Here is a 27103-nt window from a genome sequence, read left to right on the forward strand (position 1 = left end):
TGGCACTCCCTCAGTACTGACCCTCTGACAGTGTGGCACTCCCTCAGTACTGACCCTCTGACAGTGCGGCACTCCCTCAGTACTGACCCTCTGACAGTGCGGCACTCCCTCAGTACTGACCCTCTGACAGTGTGGCACTCCCTCAGTACTGACCCTCTGACAGTGTGGCACTCCCTCAGTACTGACCCTCTGACAGTGCGGCACTCCCTCAGTACTGACCCTCTGACAGTGTGGCACTCCCTCAGTACTGACCCTCTGACAGTGTGGCACTCCCTCAGTACTCACTCTCTGACAGTATGGAGACAGGTAAGTAGGAGTTCTGTTCTGTTCTGAACAGAACTCCCACTGACCTGACGAAGGAGCAGTGCTCCGAAAGCTAGTGGCTTTTGCTACCAAATAAACCTGTTGGACTTTAACCTGATGTTGTGAGACTTCTTACTGAGGATTAATACCAGAGGTAGTGCAGCAAAAAGGTATGAAGCCAATTCTGAGTGGAGAACTCTGAGGCCTTAAAGGTGAAAATTATCAGGAGCTTGGGAAAAGGTAGTTTAGTTCGTAAACAGTACAGGAAGGTACATCTGGAACAGTATTTCAAGTTAATGTGTATTTCTCTTCGCTATAAGTCAGAAAATTGTGGGTTCAAGGCCCACCCCAAAGGAAAAGCGAGATTTGCATTTATATAGCACCTTTCACAACCCACAGGATGTCTCATAATGCTTTATAACCAATGAACAATTTTTGAACTATAGTCACTATCATAATATAGGAATTGAGGCAACCAATTTACACACAACATGCTCTCACTAATAGTAATTTGACAATGACCCGATCGTGTATTTTTGTGATGCTAATTAGGGATGAATGTTGGCCCGGGTACCAGGATCACCTCCCTGCTCTTTGAAATAGAGCCATGAGGTGCAGAGGGGGCTTGGAATTTAAACTTCTCAACTGAATGACAGCAACAATACTTTTCCCTGTATCCCGGTACATGTGAGAATAAAACAAATCAATCAGTCAATTTGCCTTTGATGTAGAAACACTCTCCCAAAGGTGAGAATTATAAATTTGGTGAACTGGGAGCTGATGAGGTTGATGAGGTTAGAGATGCTGAGTTGGAACCATTTAGAATATTGGGCTTCTGCCATGGTGTTATGAATGAGCTGGAGTTTATGGAAGATGGAGAAAGTGAAGCCAGCCAGGAGGGCGTTGGAGTAACCATTTCTGGAGGCGAGAAGAAGCATTGGGTGAGCGATTCATCATTGGAACAGGAAGAGGGCATTCAGCCACTCCAGAGTGTAGCACCAGCATTTAGATCCTGCCTGGTCGCTAATCTCCACCTACCCAGCTTGATTCTGTTACCCTTCATATTCTGGGGTTAACACAGGCACGGAGGTGGAACTTAGTAGCTATTTGTGACGTAAAGATCTGGGTTTGGATGCTTATCTGGTAATTGAAGAAGATGCTGAGATTATGAATGGTTTAGTCTAACCTGACTGGCTGAGATGGGATAGGGGGTCAGTGAGGAGGACATTGAGGTGGTGAGGTAAGATTAGGAGGTGGATGAAGACAATGGTTTCAGTCACCCCGATGTTTGGCTGGTAAAGTTCCGGGTTCGATTCCCGGCTCGGGTCACTGTCTGTGTGGAGTCTGCACGTTCTCCCCCGTGTCTGCGTGGGTTTCCTCCGGGTGCTCCGGTTTCCTCCCACAATCTGAAAGGCTTGCTGGGTGCATTGGCCCGAACAGGCGCTGGAGTGTGGTGACTAGGGGATTTTCACAGTAACTTCATTGCAGTGTTAATGTAAGCCTACTTGTGACTAATAAATAAACTTCAAATTTTACATTAAAAATTATGGCTCATTCCAAACCGGATGTTGGACAAGCAGCTGAGCCCGGCAGCTGGGGAGGAGAATTTGCTCTGACAGTAACCATCCAGTGAGACATTGCCAACAGCTTTAACATGGTAAAATGTCCAAAGATGCTGTACAAGTGAGTAATAAGACAACATTTGGCACTGAGCTGCATAAGGAAATATTGGGTAGGGGACCAAAATCTTGATCAAAGACAGGTTTCAAGGAAATTGTTAAAGGAGGAAAGTGAGGTAGAGAGGGAATTAGGGAGGGAATTCGAGATGTGGAGATGCCGGTGTTGGACTGGGGTAAACACAGTAAGAGTTTTAACGACACCAGGTTAAAGTCTAACAGGTTTATTTGGTAGCAAATGCCATTTGCGCTGCTCCTTCGTCAGATGGAGTGGATATCTGCTCTCAAACAGGGCACACAGAGCACAAAATCAAGTTACAGAATACTGATTCCCACACCTCCACTTCTTGCCTTCAAACAACCGCACAACCTCAAACAGACCATTGTCCGCAGCAAACTACCCAGCCTTCAGGAGAACAGTGACCACGACACCACACAACCCTGCCACAGACGTGCCGGATCGACATGGATGCCATCATCTCACGTGAGAACACCATCTACCAGGTACACGGTACCTACTCTTGCAACTCGGCCAACGTTGTCTACCTGATACGCTGCAGGAAAGGATGTCCCGAGGCATGGTACATTGGGGAAACCATGCAGACGCTATGACAATGGATGAATGAACACCGCTCGACAATCACCAGGCAAGGCTGTTCTCTTCCTGTGGAGGAGCACTTCAGCGGTCACAGACATTCGGCCTCTGATATTCGGGTAAGCATTCTCCAAGGCGACACGGTAGCACAGTGGTTAGCACTGCTGCTTCACAGCTCCAGGGACCTGGGTTCGATTCCTGGCTCGGGTCACTGTCTGTGCGGAGTTTGCACATTCTCTTCGTGTCTGCGTGGGTTTCCTCCGGGTGCTCCGGTTTCCTCCCACAGTCCAAAGATGTGCGGGTTAGGTTGATTGGCCATGATAAAATTGCCCCTTAGTGTCCTGAGATGCGCAGGTTAGAGGGATTAGTGGGTAAAATGTGTAGGGATATGGGGGTAGGGCCTGGGTGGGATTGTGGTCGGTGCAGACTCGATGGGCCGAATGGCCTCTTTCTGTACTGTAGGGTTTCTATGATTTCTATGAAGGCGGCCTTCACGACACACGACAGCGCAGAGTCGCTGAGCAGAAACTGATAGTCAAGTTCCGCACACATGAGGACGGCCTAAACCGGGATCTTGAGTTTATGTCACACTATCTGTAACCCCCACAGTTTGCCTCCTGGACTTGCAGAATCTCACTGGCTGTCCTGTCTGGAGACAGCACACATCTCTTTAAGTTAACCCTCCCTCCACTCACATTGTCTGTATCTTCAAGACTTGATTAGCTGTAAAGATTCACATTCTAATCAGTATTCTGTAACTTGATTTTGTGTCTCTGTGCCCTGTTTGAGAGCACATTTCCACTCCATCTGACGAAGGAGCAGTGCTCCGAAAGCTAATGGCACGGTAGCACAGTGGTTAGCACTGCTGCTTCACAGCTCCAGAGTCCCGGGTTCGATTCCCGGCTCGGGTCACTGTCTGTGTGGAGTTTGCACATTCTCCCCGTGTCTGCGTGGGGTTCCTCCGGGTGCTCCGGTTTCCTCCCACAGTCCAAAGATGTGCGGGTTAGGTTGATTGGCCAGGTTAAAATTGCCCCTGACATGCGTAGGTTAGAGGGGTTAGCGGGTAAATATGTGAGGGTAGGGCCTGGGTGGGATTGTGGTCGGTGCAGACTCGATGGGCCGAATGGCCTCCTTCTGCACTGTAGGGTTTCTATGTTTCTAATGGAATTTGCTACCAAATAAACCTGTTGGACTTTAACCTGGTGTTGTTAGAACTCTTACTGGGAATTCCAGAGCCAGAATTGGAGGCGTGCAGAGGTTTCAGGGGGCTGGCTGGATGAAGATAGGGATTGGGCCCCTCCAAAGGTTTCACTCAGCCGCCCACATCAATCCCAGTTACTCCTCGAGGTAACACCGCGGCCAGGCCACAAGAGGGCGCGCGAGCCCCAGTTGCCGTGGAAACTGGCTCCATGAATTCAGAGCTTGTAGTAGCGTCCTCCGCCGTGCCCGAGGGGTCCTGCAACATCTTTCAGAGACAAAATAAATTAAATATTCCCATTAAAGATAGCTAATGATTTGATTTAGCTAGCGGGAGCGACAAAATAGGGAGGTGTGTGTTTATCTATCAAAGACCCCTTCAGGCAAGAGCCGGGGAGTCTGCTAGGGAGGGGCGACTTGGGGGAGAGTGGCGCTTGCGCAGTCTCTCGGGGAGGTCGACGCGTGCGCAGAGGTTCGGTGAGGGCGGCGCTTGCGCAGTGGTTCGGTGAGGGCGGCGCTTGCGCAGTGGTTCGGTGAGGGCGGCGCTTGCGCAGTGGTTCGGTGAGGGCGGCGCTTGCGCAGTGGTTCGGTGAGGGCGGCGCTTGCGCAGTAATTGGGAGTTGGTCCCGGGCTGTGGCGCGCGCGGGGCGGACAGCAGGGCAGCTTCAGGAATCTTCTCCGTCGTCAAATCATTAATCGGCTCTACCCAGATAATTACTTGCGTTTTCTGGTGAATTAATGTTTTTCATGAGGTAAAAGTAGGTCAGTGGAGGTGGTTTATTTCTTCTCGTCAGTGTTGGAGGGGTAGCGTCGCTTCTCCCGGTCGCCCCCGCACCATGGCGCCCACCGGCTCCAGCGCCTCTCCCGAGGAGCTCAAGCAGCGGATCCAGCGCCTCATCGACTCGCACCATGTGTTGGTCTTCAGCAAAAGTTTCTGTCCGTTCTGTAAGAAGGTGAGTGCGGGGTGGCGGCCTGTGGGAGGGAAGGAAAGGGTTCAGTGTCTTCCCTGGGGCAGAGTGTGCTGAGTCACAATCCCTTAGTCTTTATTCCAGTTTCCAGTGGGAATTCCAGCCTGTGCTCTCAGAATGGAGGCTTCCTATGTAAACATGTCACGCTGCAAGTGCGCCTCCTGCTGCTCGGGGCTTTTGAATGGACCTACCTGCCTTCGAAGAGCTTCGAAAGCTTGTGTGGCTTTTGCTACCAAATAAACCTGTTGGACTTTAACCTGGTGTTGTTAAACTTCTTACTGTGCCTACCTGCCTACCCAGTCCAAAGATGTGCGGGCTAGGTTGATTGGCCATTCTAAATTGCCCCATAGTGTCCCGGGATGCATAGGTTAGAGGGATTGGTGGGTAAATATGTAGGGATATGGGGATAGAGCCTGGGTGGGATTGCGGTTGGTGCAGACTCGACGGGCCGAATGGTCTCTTTCTGCACTGTAGGATTCTATGATACCTCGCATTAAGTTGCTCTTTCTCTGTACCCTAGCTATGACTAACACTACATTCTGCACTCTCCCCTCTCCTTCTCCCCTATGTACCCAATGAACAGATTGCTTTGTATGTATTGTGTAAGAAATAATACTCTTCACTGAATGTCAGTACATGTGACAATAAATCAGATCAAATAAAATACAGTGCCAGTAACAGTGTAGTGCTCTCAGTTTGGCACTGGATGTGATGATTGAGATTGTGCTCAAGGTTTTGTAATAAGACTTCTAACTCCAAGTTAGAGGGATAGTAATTAGGATGGAAGTTAGGATGGTAATGTGTTGAATGTAGCAATTGGGAAAATGTCCTAGATAATTTCCTTGTTTTAATTACTTCAGAAAAAACCTCCTAAAATGTAAATTTGCAAATATGGTAACTCGTGTTGGCGCAGTGGAGGTAGGGTCACTGAATATTTTTAAGGCTGATTTAGGTATATTCTTGATTGACTGGGAGTTCAGAAGTCATGGGGGCAAGCAGGAAAATAGATTGAGGCTCATCAGCATGATCTTATCAAATGGGGGAGTGGACTCGAGGGGCTGAATGGCCTACTCCTTATTCATATGTTGAATTCATATTCAATTTTGTGCTATCAAACATCCATTATCTTGCCCAAGTATGTATCTGAATTTAGATTTTCAGGCTATGTGATTTTGCAGAACATCACAGCAAAGCTTAATTCTATTCTTCAGAATGCATACAATCCAGTCCCGGCTACAAAACATTCAAATGCCTTAAACGCATAATGGTGGAAGTGACGACTTTTCACGATCAAAGGTTAGCCTGCAACCCTGAACTGGTCCAAGCACACGCCAGGATTTGTTTTTAAAAAACTAGAGGGAAAAAGTTCAAAATTATTCAATGTGATAAACTTTATTAATCGCAAGTAAGGCTTACATTAACACTGCAATGAAGTTATTGTGAAATTCCCCTAGTCGCCACAGTCCAGCGCCTGTTTGGGTCAATGCACCCTAACCACGTCTTTCAGACTGTGGGAAGAAACCAGAGCACCTGGAGGAAACCCACACAGACACTGGGAGAATGTGCAGACTCCACACAGACAGTGACCCAAGCTGGGAATCAAACCCAGGTCCCTGGCGTTGTGAAGCTGCAGTGCTAACCACTGTGCCACCATATGTTTGTTCACAATGTATGAGATATATCTCATGGTACTGTTTGAAGTGCTGCTCCCTCAATGAACACGAGCAAAACAAATTAACTGGTCATTTATGTCAATCATTGTTTGTAGAATGTTGCAAATTGGCTATTGTGTTTGTCTACATATAGAGGTTGCACTTAAGTAATTCACTCAATGCAAGGATCATCTGACATCCTGATGGTGTGATAAGCTGCAGTGTTGATAAAGTTGTTATTTCTGCCTTATCCCCTTTTAACTGTTTGCTTTGTGTGTGGCACTTTGCAATACCCCGAGGCTATTCCCGGCTATTGAGAGTGCAGAATAGATCCACTAAAATAATGGTTGGAAAAGATTTCTCACAACAGGTTAAAGTCTAACAGGTTTATTTGGTAGCACAAGCTTTCGGAGCGCTGCTCCTTCATCAGGTGAGTGCCGCAAGCTCGTGCTACCAAATAAACCTGTTGGACTTTAACCTGGTGTTGAGAACTTTCTTACTGTGCCTATCCCAGTCCAATGCCGGCAACTCCTCATCTTGGAAAAGATATGTAATAGGAGCTTTTCACAACCACTGGATGTCCTTTGGAGCCATTGAAGCACTCTTAAATTATAGTCACTGTTATTATAAAAAAAGTTTGTTCATTAGTCACAAGTAATGCTGACATTAAAACTGCAATGAAGTTACTGTGAAATTCCGCAAGTCGCCACACTCCGGCGCCTGTTCGGGTCAATGCACCCTAACCAGCACGTCTTTCAGAATGTGGGAGGGAGACGGAGCACCTGGAGGAAACCCATGCAGACACGGGAAGAATGCGCAAACTCCACCCAGATAGTGACCCAAGCCGGGAATCGAACCAGCTGCCTGTGAGGCAGCAGTGCTAACCACTGCCAGCGTGCTGCCCTATGTAGAAACTTTTATCATGTAGGAAACATTATGTTTTAGTTATGAAACCAGAGAAATCTGTGCTCTTGATTACAATAAATTGGAAGAGCTAATCGGGGCACTTGATTATTGAAGCAAATTTTGATGATATGTGAGTGAGAACATAGAACAGTACAGCACAGAACAGGCCCTTCGGCCCACGATGTTGTGCCGAGCTTTATCTGAAACCAAGATCAAGCTATCCCACTCCCTATCATCCTGGTGTGCTCCATGTGCCTATCCAATAACCGCTTAAATGTTCCTAAAGTGTCTGACTCCACTATCACTGCAGGCAGTCCATTCCACACCCCAACCACTCTCTGCGTAAAGAACCTACCTCTGATATCCTTCCTATATCTCCCACCACGAACCCTATAGTTATGCCCCCTTGTAATAGCTCCATCCACCCGAGGAAATAGTCTTTGAACGTTCACTCTATCTATCCCCTTCATCATTTTATAAACCTCTATTACGTCTCCCCTCAGCCTCCTCCGCTCCAGAGAGAACAGCCCTAGCTCCCTCAACCTTTCCTCATAAGACCTACCCTCCAAACCAGGCAGCATCCTGGTAAATCTCCTCTGCACTCTTTCCAGCGCTTCCACATCCTTCTTATAGTGAGGTGACCAGAACTGCACACAATATTCCAAATGTGGTCTCACCAAGGTCCTGTACAGTTGCAGCATAACCCCACGGCTCTTAAACTCCAACCCCCTGTTAATAAAAGCTAACACACTATAGGCCTTCTTCACAGCTCTATGCACTTGAGTGGCAACCTTTAGAGATCTGTGGATATGGACCCCAAGATCTCTCTGTTCCTCCACAGTCTTCAGAACCCTACCTTTGACCCTGTAATCCACATTTAAATTAGTCCTACCAAAATGAATCACCTCACCTTTGAGTCTAACTGGAACACAAACATTTATCAAAACTAATGACTTAATGACTATCACCCCGTGGCTCTGACATCCACCATTATGAAATGCTTCAAAAGATTAGTCATGGCACAGTTTAACTCCAGCCTCCCAAATTGCCTGGCTCCACTGCAGTTCGCTTATCACCGCAACAGGTCCAAACAGAGGCCATCTCCCTTCTCCCAATTCGTATATTCCCTGGCCCTACACTCAGTAAGAAGTCTCACAACACCAGGTTAAAGTCCAACAGGTTTATTTGGTAGCAAATACCATAAGCTTTCGGAGCACTGCTCCTTCGTCAGATGGAGTGGATATCTGCTCTCAAACAGTGCACAGACACAGAAATCAAGTTACAGAATACTAATTAGAATGCAAATCTCTACAGCCAGCCAGGTCTTAAAGGAAGTTACAGAATACTACACTACACCTACACTCAACCATGGAACACCTGGATAACAAAGACACTTGTGTCAGACTCCTATTTATTGACTACAGCTCAGCCTTCGACACCATTATTCCTCAGTGGCCTGGGGCTCAGTCTAGTGACTGAATCCTAGACCTCCTAACCCACCGACCACAATCAGTAAGGATAGGCAATGATGCCACCTCTGCTGTTGTCTTCAACACTGGTACCCAACAAGACTGTGTCCTCAGCCCATTACTATACTCATACACCTATGACTGTGTGTCTAAGTTCCGCTCCAACTCAATTTTCAAGTTTGCTGATGACACCACCATAGTGGGTCTGATCTCAAATAATAAGACAGAGTACAGGAAAGAGAGAACGTGGTGAAATGGTGCAAAGACAATAATCTCTCCCTCAATGTCAACCAAACAAAGGAGCTAGTCATCGACTTCAGGAAGCGTAATGGAGAACATGCCCCTGCCTACATCGAGGATGAAGTAGAAATGGCTGAGAGCTTCACGTTTCTAGCTGTCAATGGATGAGAGGCTAGTTTGCATGATGGACTGGGCTACATTCACAACCTTTTGTAGTTTCTTGCGGTCTTGGGCAGAGCAGGTGCCATACCAAGCTGTTATACAACCAGAAAGAATGCTTTCTATGGTGCATCTGTGAAAGCTGTTGAGAGTCGTAGCTGACATGCCAAATTTCCTTGGTCTTCTGAGAAAGTAGAGGCATTGGTGGATAATCAACTGATTAGATCCAAGCTCTGTAATCCTGCCTCTTCTAGATATGAATGGTGGCAGACAATTCAACAATTAACTGGAGGAGGCTCCACAAATATCTCCATCCTTAATGTTGGGGGGGGTCAGCACATCACATCAGTGCAAAAGACAAGGCTGAATTGTTTGCAGCAATCTTCAGCCAGAAGTACTGAGTGAATGATCCTCTGAAGGAGCCCAGCATCATAGATGCCAGTCTTCAGCCAATTCGGAAAGAAGGCACTGGATACTGCAAGGCTGTGGGTTCTGACAACATTCTGTCAATAGTACTGAAGACCCATGCTCCAGAAATAGCTGCATCCTTAGTCAAGCTATTCTGGCATATATGCTACAATGTATGAAACTGTCCAAGTATATCCTGTACACAAAAAGCAACATAAATCCAACCTGGCCAATATATTCATCAGCAAAATGATGGAAGGGGTCATTAACAGTGATACCAGCAATAACCTATTCACTGATGCTCAGTTTGGGTTCTGCCGGGGTCACTCAGCTCCTAACCTCATTACAGCCTAGGTTTAAACATGGACAAAAGAGCTGAACTCCGGAAGTGAGGTAAGTGACTGTCTTTGATATCAAGGCAGCATTTGACTGAGTGTGGCATCAAGGAGCCCTCGCAAAACTGAAGTCAATTGGAATTTTGAGAAACGTTTTGCTGGTTGGAATCGTGCCTGGTATAAAGGAAGAAAGTTGTGGTTGGAGATCAATCATCTCCATTCCAGAACGTCACTGCAGGAGTTCCTTAGGGTAGTGTTCGAGGCCTAACCATCTTCAGCTGCTTCATCAAAGACATTCCTTCCCTCATAAAGTTAGGAGTGGGGATGTTCACTGATGATTGCATAATGTTCAGCACCATTCACAACTCCTCAAACGGAAGCAGTCCATGTCTAAATGAAACAAGACAGGGACAATATCCAGGCTAGGACTGATGAGTGACATGGAACTTTCATAGAAACATAAATAGCAGAAGGAGGCCATTTGGCCCTTTGAGCCTGCTCTGTCATTCATTACAATCATGGCTGATCATCCAACTCTATAGCCTCATCCTACTTTCTTCCCATTCGCCCCGAGTGCTATATCCAGCCGCCTTTTGAATAAATTCAATGCTTTGGCATCAACTACTTGTAATGAATTCCACAGGCTCACCACTTTTTGGGTGAAGAAATGTCTCCTCACCTCCGTCCTAAATGGTATACCCTCAATCCTCAGGCTGTGACCCCTGGTTCTGGACTCCCCCCACCATCGGGAATATTCTCCCTGCATCTACCCTGTCTAGTCCTGTTAGAATTTTATAAGTCTCTGAGATCCCCCCTTCATTCGTCTGAACTCCAGCGAAAACAATCCTAACCTAGTCAATCTCTCCATATATATCAGTCCTGCCATTCCTGGAATCAGCCTGGTCAACCTTCGCTGCATTCCCTCGAGCAATAACCTCCTTCCTCAGAAAAGGAGACCAAAACTGTGCGCAATACTCCAGGTGTGGCCTCGCCAAGGCCCTGCATAATTGCAACAACACATCCCTGCTCCTGTACTCAACCTCCTGCAATGAAGGCCAGCATGCCATTTGCCGCCTGCTGCACCTTCAGTGACTGGTGCACAAGGACACCCAGGTCCCGCTGCACACTCCCCTCTCCCAATTTACAGCCATTCAGGTAGTAATCTGCCGCCTTGTTTTTGCTTCCAAAGTGAATAACCTCACTTATCCAAATTATATTGCATCTGCCATTGATTAGCCCACTCACCCAACCTGTCCAGATCATTCTGAAGGATCTCTGCATCCTCGTCACAGTTCACCCTCCCACCCAACTTGGTATCATTTTGTGCACAAGTGCCAGGCAATGATCATCTCCAACAAGAGAATATCTAGCCAGCTCCCCCGATATTGAATGGGATTATCATTACTGAATCCCCCACTATCAACATCCTGGGGGTTGCCATTGATTAGAAACTCAACTGGACCAGCCATATGCTATGAGTACAAGAGCAGGTCAGGAGCTAGGAATTATTAACTCGCCTAACTCAAAGTCTGTCCACCATCTACAATACAGAAATCACGAGTGTGATGGAATCCTCTCCACTTGTGTGCTCCAGCAACACTCGAGCAGCTGAACACCATTCAGGACAAAGCAGCCTGCTTGATTGACATCCCTTTGACAAACATTCACTCCCTCCACCACTGTACAGTGGCACCATTAGGTACCATCTACAAGATGCACTTCTGAAACTCATCAAGCTTTCTTAGGCAGCAGCTCCTAAATCTTTTAAATATGAGGTCTCTTGCAGCTAGAAGGAAGAATAAAGAGAACAACAACACCTGCAAATTCCACTTCAGTGCCACTCACTATCCTGATTTGGAACCGTATCGTCATTCCTTCACTATCACTGGATCAGAATCCTGGAACTCCATTCCAGCAGCAGTTCAAGAAGGCAGCTCACCATCATGGGTGTACCTATACCACATGGGCGGCACGGTAGCACAGTGGTTAGCACTGCTGCTTCACAGCTCCAGGGTCCTGGGTTCGATTCCTGGCTCGGGTCACTGTCTGTGTGGAGTTTGCACATTCTCCTCGTGTCTGCGTGGGTTTCCTCCTGGGTGCTCCGGTTTCCTCCCACAGTCCAAAGATGTGCGGGTTAGGTTGATTGGCCAGGTTAAAAAAATTGCCCCTTAGAGTCCTGGGATGCGTAGGTTAGAGGGATTAGCAGGTAAAATATGTGGGGGTAGAGCCTGGGTGGGATTGTGGTCGGTGCAGACTTGATGGGCCGAATGGCCTCCTTCTGCACTGTAGGGTTTCTATGATTTCTATGAACTGCAGCAGTTCAAGAAGGCAGTGCACCACCGCCTTTTCAAGGGAATTAGGGGTTGGCTGTAAAATGCTGGCCTAGCCAGTGAGGCTAATGTCCCATGAAAGAATAAAAGACCCAATTTCCATTAAATGCTGACCACCAAATCATAAAATTTACGGCACGGAGATAGGCCCTTTGGCCCAAACTGGTCCATGCCGACTAAAATGCCCATCTAAAACTAACCCCATTTGCCTGCATTTGGCCCATATCCCTCTAAACTTTTCCTATCCACATATCATCTGTCCGAATGCCTTTTAATGTCTCTGCCTCAACCACTTCCTCCGGCAGCTCATTCCACCTATGTACCACCCTGCGTGTTTTTAAAAAAAACAGTAAAGTTGCTCCTCAAGTTTCCATTAATTTTTTCCCCTCTTAACTTAAACCTATGCTCTCTAGTTCTCAATTCCCCAACCCTGGGAAAAAGATTGCATTCACCCTATCTACGTGTCTCATGATCTTATACATTTCTAAGATCACCCCTCAATGTCCTACACTCCAAAGAAAAAAATACTAGCCTGTCCAATCTCCCTATAACTCAGTCCCCTGAGTCCTGGCAACATCCTTGTTAATCTGCTCTGCACACTCTCCAGTTTAATAACATCTTTCCTCTAGCAAGGTGACCAGAACTGAACACAATACTCCAGGTGCAGTCCTGTACAACTGCAACATAACTTCCCAACTTCTATATTCAATGCCCTGACTGATGAAGGCCAGCATGCCAAAAGCTGCCTTCGCTGCCTTATCTACCTACCTGTGACTCCACCTTTAGAGAACCATGCACCTGAACTCCAAGGGCCCTCTGTTTCACGATACTCCCTAAGATCCTACCATTCACCTTGAAAGTCCTGCCTTGATTTGACTTTGCAAAATGCAACACCTCGCACATCTGTATCAAACTCCATTTGCCATTTCTCGGCCCACTTCCCCAGCTGATCAAGATCCTGCTGCAATTTTTGATAACCTTCCTCACTGTCTACAATACCACCTATTTTAGTGCCATTTGCAAATTTACTGATCATGCCTTGTATGTTCTCATCCAAATCGTTGATCTCGATAACAAACAGCAATGGGCCCAGCACTGAACCCTGAGGCACACCACTAGTCACAGATCTCCAACCCGATAAGCATCCTTCCCCCATTACCCTCTGCTTTCTACCATCAGGTGCCTAAATCTTTCTAATAGAATCATTGGTGTAACCTGTTTCCTCAGCAACAAAAATACAGATGTAGCGATCAGCAGTTAACCACATAATTAAGATTTTAATTTAATAATTTCGAAGTAAAACTGGAATATGAAGGCCCTAGGATTTATTACTGTTCTATACTGACTTTGCCGATCTCAGCAGGGCATGACGTACACTAAACCTGGCCTCTTGTCTTTGGTCCGGAGTGAAAATAATTGTCCAGGGACCTCTGTCCTGACAGCTATTACTCCTGGAAAATGTAACTGTCAGGTGCTGGCAGCATCCACTTGGCTGCGATGCTGCCCAATGCAAAATGGACTGCCTTCATTTCTGCGATTGCACAAACAGACCTCTCAGGGTTGAGGTTCTGGAGCACTGCCTGTGGAAGCATATTCCAGCGAGAGTTCATACACTCAGGCTGGAAGAATAATATATAAACCCATCGTTTATCTAACTTTATTTGTGGTGTTGAGTGCAGTACTTTGTAGTACTTCAAACATGTGATGAATGTGGAAATCATAGTTTTTAGCAGTGGTTTCTTTTTGTAATGTGTTGTTTTGTTTTATATAGGTTAAAGAGCTGTTCAGTGCTATGGACGTTGATATTCATGTTGTGGAACTTGATTTACTAGGTAACATTCCGTAATATTTTATGTTTTGTCAGTAACTGTTTATCTTCTTTCACTCTAAGATACTATTTAATATTTAACATGCTGCCTGCTTGTTATCAGTGTACACTTGACCTTCCAAGTTAAAGGAAAAAGTGCAGAGTCATGCAGAGCAAGGGAAAAATATTCAAATTACAGTCCAAACTTGTTTTGCAAATGGCTATTATGACAACAGTCCATAATAGAGTTTTAGAAATGTTTGCTTTTCAGCATGGGACACCAAATAGCGATCAAGACTGGGAACCTTATTTAGTTTAAGGTGAAGTGTGCATGCGTTGCCTTGCTTTTGTTAAGCCAGTAGATACCAAATACTTTCTGATCTGAAGTGTCGAATTAAATTAGTTGCTCCCAAGCATAGATCTGAAATAACTTTACTGATCTAGTTTCCTTGTCAGCAAAGGCTGTATAGCATAGAACAAGATAACAAGCTGAGAATCATTGCTGCAGCAGAGGAGGCCATTTCCCTGCTTTTTCACCATTGCCCCACAATCCTTTCCCGCCATGTTTCTGTCCAGTTCTCTTTGAAAGGGTGATGGATGGAGATTCAGTCGTAACAGGCAGTGCAGTCCAAATCACACATTGCTAAGCTAAAAAAGTTTACCCATTTAAATTTGGGAAGATTTTGAGAAAGATCCTCTCATTAGAAATATTTGGTGGAATTCTCTCGTGGTCCCGCTGGCAGAGTTCAATGGAGCCGGGAATCAAAAAAATTGGTTTCACGCAACTTTCCCGTGGGCTCTTCTGCTGGTGCAGATTGGGAAACACGCTGGAGACCATAAGACATAGGAGCGGAAGTAAGGCCATTCGGCCCATCGAGTCCACTCCACCATTCAATCATGGTTGATTTCAACTCCATTTACCCGCTCTCTCCCCATAGCCCTTAATTCCTCGAGAAATCAAGAATTTATCAATTTCTGTCTTGAAGACGCTCAACGTCTCGGCCTCCACAGCCTTCTGTGGCAATGAATTCCACAGACCTACCACTCTCTGGCTGAAGAAATTTCTCCTCAGCTTGAAACTGATTTGCATCGTACTATTAGGATGCAGATGAAGACCCGACCGGAATCTTCCACCCACACCCGATTCACCACCACTCCTATCCATCTGAAACATTAAGTCTGTTTGTCTCCAAAATGTTGCAGCACCTGGATATATCCAGCATTTTTCATTTTTATCTTATAAAATCTTACAGTGCAGAAGACGGCCATTCGGCCCATTGAGTCTGCACTGACCACAATCCCACCCAGGCCCTATCCCCACAGCCCCATGCATTTACCCTAGCTAGTCCCCTTGACACTAAGGGGCAATTTAGCATGGCCAATCCACCTAATCCGCGTATCTTTGGACTGTGGGAGGAAACCAGAGCACCCGGAGGAAACCCACACAGACACGGGGAGAAAGTGCAAACTCCACACAGACAGTGATCCAAGCTGGGAATCAAACCCGGGTCCCTGGTGCTGAGAGACAGTAGTGCTAACCACTGGGCCACCATGCTGCCCTGTATGAAAAATTATTTTTTTAAAGCCAGAAATCAGATGTGAACTCTACCGTGCAGTCGACCTTTACACGGGTATATGGGCAATTCAGTTGTATTTCTCAATATCTCACTAATGACAGCTTGTCAAACAGGAGATGTGTTTAGAAAGAAAAAGTGCCTTTAAGTCATCCAGATGTCCCAAAACACTTTGCAGCTAATTACATACAGTTAAATAGTCACTGCTGTAATATTTTGATATTTGTGCACAGGAAGGCTCCACATGCAATGAGATAAAAGGTTCCATGAAAGAGAGTGGATAATTGGCAGACTAAATGAACCAAAAATTATTTCCTGTGATTGTTTAAACAATTTCAGACTGCATCCTTGATAACCACATGATGCTGTGTCGAGCAGGGAATTGCTTTCAAACAATTGAGCACCAGCCCAATACCTCAAATTTGAAAACTTGAGAATAGAAGGAGCAGCAGGCCTCTCAAGCATTTGCAGTCATTTAATAAATTCATGGCTGCTCTGAAGTGGCCTCAACTCCACTTTCCTGCCTGACCCCCATAACACTTGACTCCCTTGTCAATCAAAAATCTGTCTTAACTCCGCCTTAAATATATTTAATGACCGCTGAGGAAGAGAACGCTAAACACTAGTGACCTTCTGAGAGAGGAAGTTCCTCCTAATCTCCATTCTTAAATGGGAGATCCCATTAATTTAAATTTTGCCCTGCACCCAGTTCTAGGCTCCCCCATGTGAGGAAGCATCCCCACAGCATCGAACATTTTCAAAAAAATCACCCCTCATACTTCCAGACATCAATGAGTCAAGGCCCAACCTGCTCAATCTTTCCGAATAAGACAAAACCGTCATCCCAGGAATTAGCCTAATGAACCTCCTCTGATTGGCATCCAATACAAGTGTGTCCCTGCTTAAGTTGACCAAGACTCTACACGGTATTCCAGGTGTGGTTTCACTAGTGCACTGCATAGTTGTAGCAAGACTTCCCTACTTTTATACTCCATCCCTCTGTAATAAAGGCCAAGAACCTTTGCGTTCCTAGTTATATGCATGTGATTCATGTACAGGGACAACCAGATCCATCTGTATTGCAGCATTCTGCAATCTCCCCATTTAAATAATATTTTGCTTTTTTATTCTTCCTGCTAAAGTGGAAAATCTCATTTTCCCATGTTCACTCCATCTGTTGAAGTTTTGTCCATTCAATTAACCTATCTATATCCTTTTGCAGGCACCTTGTATGTCCCTCACAACTTGCTTTCGTACAATTGTAGACTATGTAGGCTCTTTGAAAGAGCTCTATAATTTAGCCCCATACTAAAATTTCCTCCATCTCTGGAAACTATTCCTCTAAGTAAATGTTCAATGCTGTTTTTGAATCTGCATCCACCACCCCTTCAGGTACTGTGTTCCAGATCTTAATCCTCTACGTGGAAACGTTTCTCATTTCCATCCAGTTCTCTTACCAGTATTTTAAATTATAATCTCTGGTTATTGGCCCGTTTGTCACAGGAAATAGTTTCCACTTTATCTTCCTCAATCAAAACCCCTCAATTTTTGAATATCTGTTATCTCTCTTTCTGTCCTGCTCCAAAAACAAAAGTTGCAGCTTTTCCAACCTTTCTACATAACTGAAGTCATGCATCTTTACTGGTAAACCTCTTGTATGTCCTCGAAGACCTTGACATGCTTCCTACAGTGTGGTGCTCAGTGTTGTAACCAATAATTTATGAAAGTTTAGCATGGGTTGTTTTTGTATTTGATGACCTGGTTTGCAAAGCCAAGTATCCCATAAGCTTCCATACCTTCCTTATTTTGCTGTCCTTAAAATAGTAAAATTTAAATTATATTGCCCCTCTCTTTCAAGATGCATCACTTCACAATTATCAATTAAATGTGTATGCACATTTCACCAGTCTACTTCCCCACTCTTTCTCAGACATGTGTTTGACTGCATCACTGATTGTAATATACATGGTTCCCCACACTATATATGATTCAAGTAAACACCAAGTCATTTTTATTTGGTGCACGTCAGTTTGTATAATCCTTTATCTACTTTTCCATTACCTGCGTTTAAAAAGCAGACTCTAGCCGCTTTTTAAATTCAGCTGCTGACCAAATTGGGGCGTTTCACCACAGCACGCTAACCTTGTGTACTACAAATCGAGATTGTAGAATGTGTTTGGCCATCTTGTTATCATGATACAAACTTGGAATTTTTTGCGTGTGGCTTTTTTTACAGAAGAGGGAAGTAATATGCAGAACGTGTTACATGAAATGACTGGCCAGAAGACTGTTCCCAGTGTATTTGTAAACAAAGCTCACTTGGGTGGATGTGACAAAACTGTACAGGTAATGGGGTTTTTGGTGAAAACTAATACACCCGACCGCTAATAAAATTCCATAAAGCCTTAAATTTGTAAAGGAAATAACTCTGCACTTGCCTAGCTCTGTTATGTATTTATTATTTCTGCTTTATTACTTATTATTTATGAATGTTTTCAGAAGCCGTGGTCTGAACTATGTTTGGCCTTGGGGTTCGTTTTAAATGGCTGTTTGAACTTTCTTGGTAAATGCGTGGTGATATAGACCAAGAAAGTTTGAGGCTGGATTCTCTTGTCTGTACTGAATTAACTAATAGCACCTGATGCTGTGTTTTGGGGTGTACAACTGAGCTCTGTACGGGGTAGGAAAAGCAAACAGCCAGCAGTTCTGCCTCCGATTGTTATGATGTGGAGATGCCGGCGTTGGACTGGGGTAAACACAGTAAGAAGTTTAACAACACCAGGTTAAAGTCCAACAGGTTTATTTGGTAGCAAAAGCCACACTTTTGCTACCAAATAAACCTGTTGGACTTTAACCTGGTGTTGTTAAACTCCTTACTCCGATTGTTAGCCAGAGGTGTTTATTGAAAGCTCAACACAAACTGCAGGAACAGCATCTCTTCCGGCTAGGCACGTTATGCCTTCTGGTCTCAACATCAAATTCGACACCCCCCCCCCCCCCCCCCCCCCCCCGCCCCTCCTGTCTGTCTGTCTGTCTCTCTCTCTCTCCCACCTTCTTCCTTTGGGGGAAAAAAGTCTGGGTCACGTACAAACAGACTCGAGAGCAGCTTCTTCCCTGCTGCTGTCAGACTTTTGAATGGACCTACCTCGCATTAAGTTGATCTTTCTCTACACCCTAGCTATGACTGTAACACTACATTCTGCACTCTCTCCTTTCCTTCTCTATGAACGGTATGCTTTGGCTATATAGCGTGCAAGAAACAGTACTTTTCACTGTTAATACATGTGACAATAAATCAAATCTTGCCCCCTATTTTAGCCCCCCTTTCTTCCTTTTCTCCACCTTTGTTTCCCATTCCAGTTTACCCTCTGATTTCTTATCTACCTTTTGGCCATTCACACCTTCTATTCTCTCTATGGACTGCCATTAGCACCTCTTAGCCTTTCCCCTTGTTTTTGTGGCTATGACTCATCTTTAATTCCCTCAACCTATAGTATAAATATCTCCCACTTTCTCTGCCTTTTAGCTTTGACACAAGGTCATCTGGACTCGAAACGTCAGCTCTTTTCTCTCCTTACAGATGCTGCCAGATCTGCCTGAGATTTCCCAGCATTTTCTCTTTTGGTCTTTATTGCAAAGTTACATGTTCTGACAAATGCTGCAGGATCTGATACGCCTGTGGTGCTCTTATCAATTTGTGTAGATTGCTGACGTAGACGGTGCTTACAGAATAAGTTAAGCCGGGAGGTTTCACATTACTTTATTTGACTTCCTCATTTCCCATTGTCCAAACATTTTGAAATTGGTAGGATTGAGGATGTAGTTAACACTTGCTTTGCTTTTCTGTTTAGGGAATGTCAATGGCTCGTTCGTGATGGAAATCCATAATGGAATAATCATAGCTGGTCTTTACTCCTTTTTATTGCCTCTTCCAGCTCGATCCTTGTACAACAGGAGAGGTGATGGGTTGGGCACCTGACGAGTAGGAACACTGCCCTTTTCTTTCCTTAACTCGTGGCACAAATGCTGATTTGTCATGTCTTGCTGTTGAGACTTAAATCTACAAATTGAGCATAAGTCAAAGGTTGAGCCTAGGATATTGAAAGCTGGTTTCTATATAGATTGACATCAGACAGAGATTTGTCCTTGGAGGTTACGTACTGTGATGGAAAAGTTACTGATGCACATGATCTTGATGATGTTTTTGATTGTAATGTTTGTTGTTGGTAGTTGGTCTGTTTTAGGACATAGTTCTGACTTGACTGTTTTTCTCTCTCTGGCAGAATGAAAGTGGGAAACATTAATTTCAATAATAAGTGCTTTCTGTTCTTGTGGAAGGAAAACAGCAAATTGTGAGCAATGGGAGGAGTAACTTTAGTGAAAATCCAAAAGGGGAAAGAAGCTAAAAGGTAATATTTAAATGGGTGGGAAATTGGTAATGAATGGAGCAATTAAAAGATAGAAGCAAAGAGAAGAAAGACACATCAGCAAAGGTTAGATGGGCTGGTTGCTTTGGGGTTCACTGATATTTTTTCCTAGGGTGTAGACAGATTGGGGCGGTGAAAGTTGTAATTGGGTGATGCTGTTTTTCTATTATCCAAATTGCACAACCACAAGATGGGTTAATGGAACAAAATACATTAAAGAAGTTTTAATCTTGCTGGGCATGACTTTGCTTTTCTCATTCTTGAGGCCTTGAAAGTAAAGGGGGTGGGGAGGAGAGAAAACACTTTATATAATGGGTGACATTGAGTACGCTGGCTGAGGAAAACTATTTTATCTCTGTTTATATTGACATTCCAAGGTTGTGATAACTGATCTCAATTTTTCAGAACTGAGATTGCGTTGCTTCCTTGCAATCCGCAAATTGGTTCTAATGCTGATATTGTTTGGCAACTTTATTGGCAGTGGTGGATCCTGCAGTTGAGCTCTGCTATTTCTGACTCGCTTTACATGTTATAGAGCAGTGGCATAACTTGTAAATGATGCATTTTGTATCTGCTTAAGTTTGAATAAAATATAGGGGAATTTCACAGTAACTTCATTGCAGTGTTAATATAAGCCTTGTGACTAATAAATTAACTTTAACTTCAACTTTAACTTTATTTTAGTTCCAAGCCTTGTATTTCTGGAAACAAAAATTGATTGTATTATCATATTACCATGAAAAATGGTAGCCAAGGTAGGTAGAGGGTACTTAATGCAATTATGCTTAAACCTGGGAAGAAGAGTCCACTTTAGTTTACTCCTGCAACCTATTACACAGCTATAACCCTTCTTAAAATGAAGTTAAATTTTAAAATGTGTTTTGTTGTTGTTTTATGATACACAATTTTGTCACTGTCCTCCGCAACTTGGTATCTTTCTGGTTTGAGGGAGAAAAGGCAGAGGTAACTTGATGAAAAATTTTAAAACAAATTGGCAGATGTCTGGGAAATAGTTTATTTTTCCCATTCCCTGAAGAGGGCAAAAAAAAAGACAATGCAGCATTTTGCGTTTGGCTGTCTATCAATCTGTAAGTGATTTGACAAAGGAGCACTATCTCCACTCCTGTGGTAAATTTGGGATTAATTAAAAATCCTGTCCCTATTATTGTTGGGGAAGCATAAGAAACAGAAGCAGCAGTAGGCTATTTGGCCCCTTTAGTGCTTTGCCATTCAATAAAATCATAGCTGATCTGATTGTGGCCTTAACTCCACTTTTTTTTCCCCCACAATCCTTGACTCCCTTATAGATTAGCCTTCACTACAAGAAACTACAGTTTCCCCCCCCACAGTCCAAAGATGTGCGGGTTAGGTAGATTGGCCATGCTAAATTGCCCTTAGTGTCAGGGGGACTAGCTAGGGTAAATGCATGGGGTTATGGGGATAGGGCCTGGGTGGGATTGTGGTTAGTGCAGACTCAATGGGCCAAATGGCCACCTCCTGCACTGTAGGATTTTATGATTCTAAGAAATCCCCCCCCCACCCACCCAAGACAAACCTATTATCCCAGAAATCAAACTAGTGAACAGCCCACTCCCCCACTGTGCAAGTATGATCTTTACATTTTTTTTATATCAGTCTGCCTCTGATTCTTTCCCTCTATTGTTTGATGATGTTGTAGTGGAGCTTTTAAGCAAATTAAACCATGTGAAACATGCTTCAGTAATTGTGTTTGTTCTGCAGGCTTATGAAGATGGCTTGTTGAAGAAGCTTTTGGAGGGAGGTGAACTGTATGATTATGATCTCATAGTTATAGGTGGTGGTTCTGGAGGACTTGCAGCTTCAAAGGTAATAGTGTACGCAGCTTGCTTTTATACAGATGGTGAAAGCAAATACTGGAAAATAGAACCAGATAGTACCTATCTAATGAATTATTATAATTAGAGTACATTACACGTGAAACTTGGCAGAGGCTGCTTCGTGTTCCAGCCCACGCTTTCCAATTGTTGTTGTACTTTATTTGAATTAAGAGTTTTTGAATTTATGCTACCTGATCTTGAGTTTGATTGTCCCTGATCACTCTTAAGTAGACTTTATGCATCTTGCAAATGGATGCACCCTTTTTGCACAGTGTACAGGCTGATAGTGATGAAAGATTCTTCTGAATTGTTGGCTTTTTCTTCATAGAGATTTGTTACCAAGCTTAATACCAGCATTTACTGACTCATTGTTTCAGATATACAGAATTTACAATATTTAGCTTTGCTGTAGGATCTTACCTGCCCATTTCAGCGTAGCTGGCCTCAGTTTAACATCTCACCCAAAAGTCTACATCTCCAACAGTGCAGTATTTCCTTAGTACTTGGTTCTGAGTGGGGTTTAAACTTGTCTGAGTGCTTAGTGCTACCACTGAACCAAGATGTATGACAGTATCATCAGAATACCAGATTGAAATGTATATTCTCGGCTGCTCATGCTAACAGCTGGCAGTTACTATTTTTAATTCTATATTTTTGACCAGCAAAGAAACCAATAGCCAGTCTTCCATCATAAAATTGTCTATTTCCACTCCGTGAAATTGCCTGTCTCTGTCTCTGTTCATTTGCAAAATCCTTCACCCATGCTTGTCTCCTCTAGATACAACTATTCAAATGTTCTCCTGGCCAGTTTCCCTCTTGCACTCTTCATTAATTTGAGCTCATCCAAAACTGCTGTATGTATCCTAGCTCTCGCCAAATTGTGCTTTCTGATCCACATTGGTTCCTGGCTTAGAAATACCTCAATTTTTTAAAAGGTCCCATCTTTGTTTTCAAATTGCTCCATTGTGTCACATCTCCCAATTCTATCCCCTTGTGCATTCCTGATTTTTTAAAAATTGGTTTATCATTGGTGACTGTGCCTTCAGCTACCTGTGCCCTAAGCTGCATAATTCCCTTCCTAAGATGCTTTACCTTCCTGCACCTCTGTCCTCCATTAATCTGGTTTTTGGACAGTTCCATTATCCTGTGAGGTTTGGCTATGTCAGCTTTTGTTATATCCTTGTAACGTGCTTTGGGACATTTTAGCACGTTAAAGGCACTATATACTTTCTACTTTAGTCACAGTATGTTGAAGCATGGCAAGGCTCTAAAAGCCATAAGAAATTGGAACTGTAGCCATTCAGCCCTTCGAGCCTGCTCCAACATTTAATAAAATCATGGCTGATCTAAACACTTTTCACTTTCCTGCATAACTTCTGTAACCCTTCATTCCCCTACTGGGGATTTAAAAACCTATCATCTCAGCCTTGAAAATATTCAAGGACCCGGCCTTCACAGCTTCCTGAGGTCAAGAATTCCAAGGATTCACCACATTTTGAGAGAAGAAATTCTTCCTCAAATTCACCTTAAATAAATATCCCGTTATTCTTTGGCTATGCGCTTGGTGCTACACTCTCCCATGACTGGAAACAGGGTGGCATGGTGGCAAGTGGTTAGCACTGTTGCCCCACAGCGCCAAGGATCCGGGTTCAATTCCAACCACAGGTGATTGTCTGTGTTGAGTTTGCACGTTCTCCCCGTGACTGCGTGGGTTTCTTCCAGGAGCTCCGGTTTCCTCTCACAGTCCAAAGATGTGAGTTAGGTTGTTTGACCATGGGAAATTGCCCCTCGGTATCAGGGGGATTATCAGGGTAAATGCATGGGGTTACTGGGATGGGGCCTCGGTAGGATTGTTGTTGGTGCAGGCTTGATGGGCCGAATGGCCTCCTGCAGTGTAGAGATTCTATGATTCCATGATCTTTGTAACATTTGTCCTGTCTAACTCCCTAAGAATCCCAAATGTTTCAATCGTATAATCTGTCTTCTGAACTCCAAGGAGTACAGACCCAACCTGTTTATACCTGGGATCATCCTAGTAAATCTCCTTTGCCTCCAATTATATATATTTCCTTAAAAACAGGCAGGCAATGATTAATGGTACCTTGAGAATGCCTTCTCAATAGTATGGTGAATTGTATGTTTGGATATCTTGTCTGGCTTGGAATATTAGTCATGATGTGGAGATGGGTGTGGCTTTTGCTACCAAATAAATCTGTTGGACTTTAACCTGGTGTTGTTAAACTTCTTACTTGGAATATTAGAACAGCAGTTAAGGATGCCACCCTGCACAATCTTTTTAAAATCAAGTGGTTCCTGTGCTTGTGTGTTCTAACAAGAGAATTCTAAAGATTCATGGAATAATAATATGGAACAAACGGGTTCATTGTGTGGGGAATAAAGAATCGGCTGCGGAATTAAATTTGCACTCTTCTTCAGTCTTCACAAAGGAAGACATGAATAATGCATCAGAAGTGCTGAGAGAAACATGTTTTAGTGAGGAGCTGGAGGATAGCTAATGTAAGCCCACTATTCAAAAAGGGAGATAGAGTGTAAACCGGGAACTATAGGCCAATGAGCCTAACGTCGATACTGGGGAAGTTGCTGGAGTCTATTATTAAGGATTTCATAACCCAGCATTTGGAAGGCAGTGGCATAATCAGATAAAGTCAGCATGGATTTACAAAAGGGAAATCGTGCTTGATTAATCTATTCAAATAGAAATACTAGAAACCCTACAGTACAGAAAGAGGCCATTCGGCCCATCGAGTCTGCACCGACCACAATCCCACCCAGGCCCTACCCCCATATCCCTACATATTTTACCTGCTAATCCCTCTAATCTATGCATCCCAGGACACTAAGTGGCAATTTTAGCATAGCCAATCAACCTAACTGCACATCTTTGGACTGTGGGAGGAAACCGAAGCACCCGGAGGAAACCCACGCAGACACGAGGAGAATGTGCAAACTCCACACAGACAGTGATTCAAGATGTAACTAGTAGAGTTGACCAAGGAGAACCAGTGAATGTGGTTTATATGAGCTGAACACCATATGTGAGGTGAGAGTGATTATCCTTGACACCAAGACAGCATTTCACTAAATGTAGCATCAAGCCGTCTGAGCATACCTAGAGTCAATGGGATTCAGGGGGAGAAATCTCCGCTGACTCCCCTCCAAGCCAGTCACCACAACATCTTGACTTCAAAATGTATTGCGATTTCTTCACTGCTGGGTCAAAATACCTTTAACTCCTTCCCTAACAGCACTGTTGGTGTACCTATGTCACGTGGACTGCATCAGTTCAAGAAGGCAATTAGGAGTGGGCAATATATGCTGAGTTCTCCACCAAAACTTGCATCCCAAGAATGAATTTTTAAAAAATAGAGATGGCCTTTCGAGATGGGGAATGGACTGGTACTATATAATCTCGTACAATATTGGATCAAATGTCTTGAGACAATTTTGCAAGAGTGAATAGCTTTTATTGGCGGCTTGCATAAAAAATAGTTTTCTGCCGAGGTGTATGGGGAGAAAAACAAATTCAATGCCAAAGTTTGTGAGTCACGTAGTACTGCCCTGAACCAGCTCCATTCACTTGGTGTAAGTAAAATATTTTGTTTGACAGTTACCAGCATTCTTTTTTATCTAACTGAAATGTCTTAAACTTGTAGATTTTATTGATAATAGACTCCAGCAACTTATTTAGCTTTTAACCCTATTCTCTGCCTGGCTATTGAGATTTTTTGACCTGGAAATTTAATGGAGGTTGTGTTGAATTTGACTGAATTGACTGTTGTATAGAATGGAATTATATTGGCTCATTTTTGGCTAAAAATAAATAAAATCTGTCATTACTGTTTACAGGAAGCTGCAAACCTTGGAAGAAAAGTCTTGGTGCTTGACTATGTTGTGCCGACACCTATGGGAGCTACATGGGGTAGGTTTTTTTTGCCTGTCCTGATTTGAGCTGTTTTTTTTGGAGACATTTCAACATGCATTTAGATATAATCACCAGTTACAGATAACTTTCACTACCTAACCAAGCTGTTCATTAGTCTTAAGATTCTCATTTTGCTGTATTTCCACACCTCAAACCTGGGTTTAGTCTTACTTAAAGCAGTGGCATTGAAATGTTCCCCATTGAATCCTACATGATTGTTTGTTTCACTCTGAGAATATAAGCATGGAATTCTTGTCATACAACTTTAACTCATCACAAAGTTTGATATTGATTTTTGATTGATATTGTTGGCAGGAATCATGGAAAGTGAGAAGAATCTGGATGTTTTGTACTCGAAACCTGTGGGGTTTTTTTTTGTTGTTGATTTTTGGGATGTGGGTGTCAGTGATGAGGCCAGAAGGGTGGCACGGTTGTTAGTACTGCTGCCTTGCAGCGCCAGGGACCCGGGTTCGATCCCGGCTTGGGTCACCGTCTGTGTGGAGTTTGCACGTTCTTCCCGTGTCTGCGTGGGTTTCCTCCCACAGTCTGAAAGACGTGCTGGTTAGGTGCATTGACCCGAACAGGTGCCAGAGTGTGGCAACTAGTGGAATTTCACAGTAACTTCATTGCAGTGTTAATGTAAGCCTCACATTAAAAAAAATATTGCCCAATTCTAATTGCCTTTGAGGTGTGGTGAACTGCAGTCCATTTGTAAGTACACCCACAATGCTGTTAGGAAAGGAGTTCTAGGAAGTGAAGAAATGGCAATATAGTTCCAAGCCAGGATGGTATGTGGAATGGAAGGAAATTTGCAGGTGGTGATGTTCCTTGCATATGCTGCCATCGTCCTTCTAGGTTGAGGTTATGGGTTTGGAAGGTGCTGCTGAAAGAGGCTTGGCAGTGTACCCTATGGATAGTGCGTTGTGCTGTCACTGTATGTTGGTGATGGAAGGAGTGACTGCTTAATGTGGTGGGCGGGGAACTGATCAAGCAGGCTTTTTTGTCCTGAATGATGTTGAACTTTTTGACTGTTAATCATCCAGGCAAGTGGAGATATTCCTTCAAACACCTCACTGTGCCTGGCAGATAATGATAGACTTTGGAGAGTAAGGATGTGATTTATTCACTGCTAAATTCTCAGTCTCTGTCCTGCATATTAGCCAGAGTATTTATGTGGCTGGCCAGTAATTTTCTGGTCAATGGTATGCATGTTCACGGGGATTCAGTTTTAATTTGAAAGAGGCTGTCGAAGATGGCT

The 27103-nt window shown here is 44.0% G+C and overlaps 1 protein-coding gene across 1 annotated transcript in view; it reads left to right on the plus strand.

Annotated features, from left to right (window-relative positions):
* Positions 1 to 4362: 4362 nt before the first annotated feature.
* txnrd3 (thioredoxin reductase 3) overlaps positions 4363 to 27103 on the plus strand; it is a 58015-nt gene continuing 35274 nt past the window's right edge. Inside the window, exons 1-5 of the mRNA XM_078209994.1 lie at positions 4363 to 4724; positions 14010 to 14070; positions 17856 to 17965; positions 21787 to 21891; positions 25770 to 25842. Coding sequence (XP_078066120.1) covers positions 4608 to 4724; positions 14010 to 14070; positions 17856 to 17965; positions 21787 to 21891; positions 25770 to 25842 — 466 coding nt within the window. The 5' untranslated portion in view covers positions 4363 to 4607. The remainder of the gene's footprint in view (positions 4725 to 14009; positions 14071 to 17855; positions 17966 to 21786; positions 21892 to 25769; positions 25843 to 27103) is intronic.

Source organism: Mustelus asterias, chromosome 3, assembly GCF_964213995.1.
Source record: "Mustelus asterias chromosome 3, sMusAst1.hap1.1, whole genome shotgun sequence".
Lineage (NCBI taxonomy): Eukaryota > Metazoa > Chordata > Chondrichthyes > Carcharhiniformes > Triakidae > Mustelus > Mustelus asterias.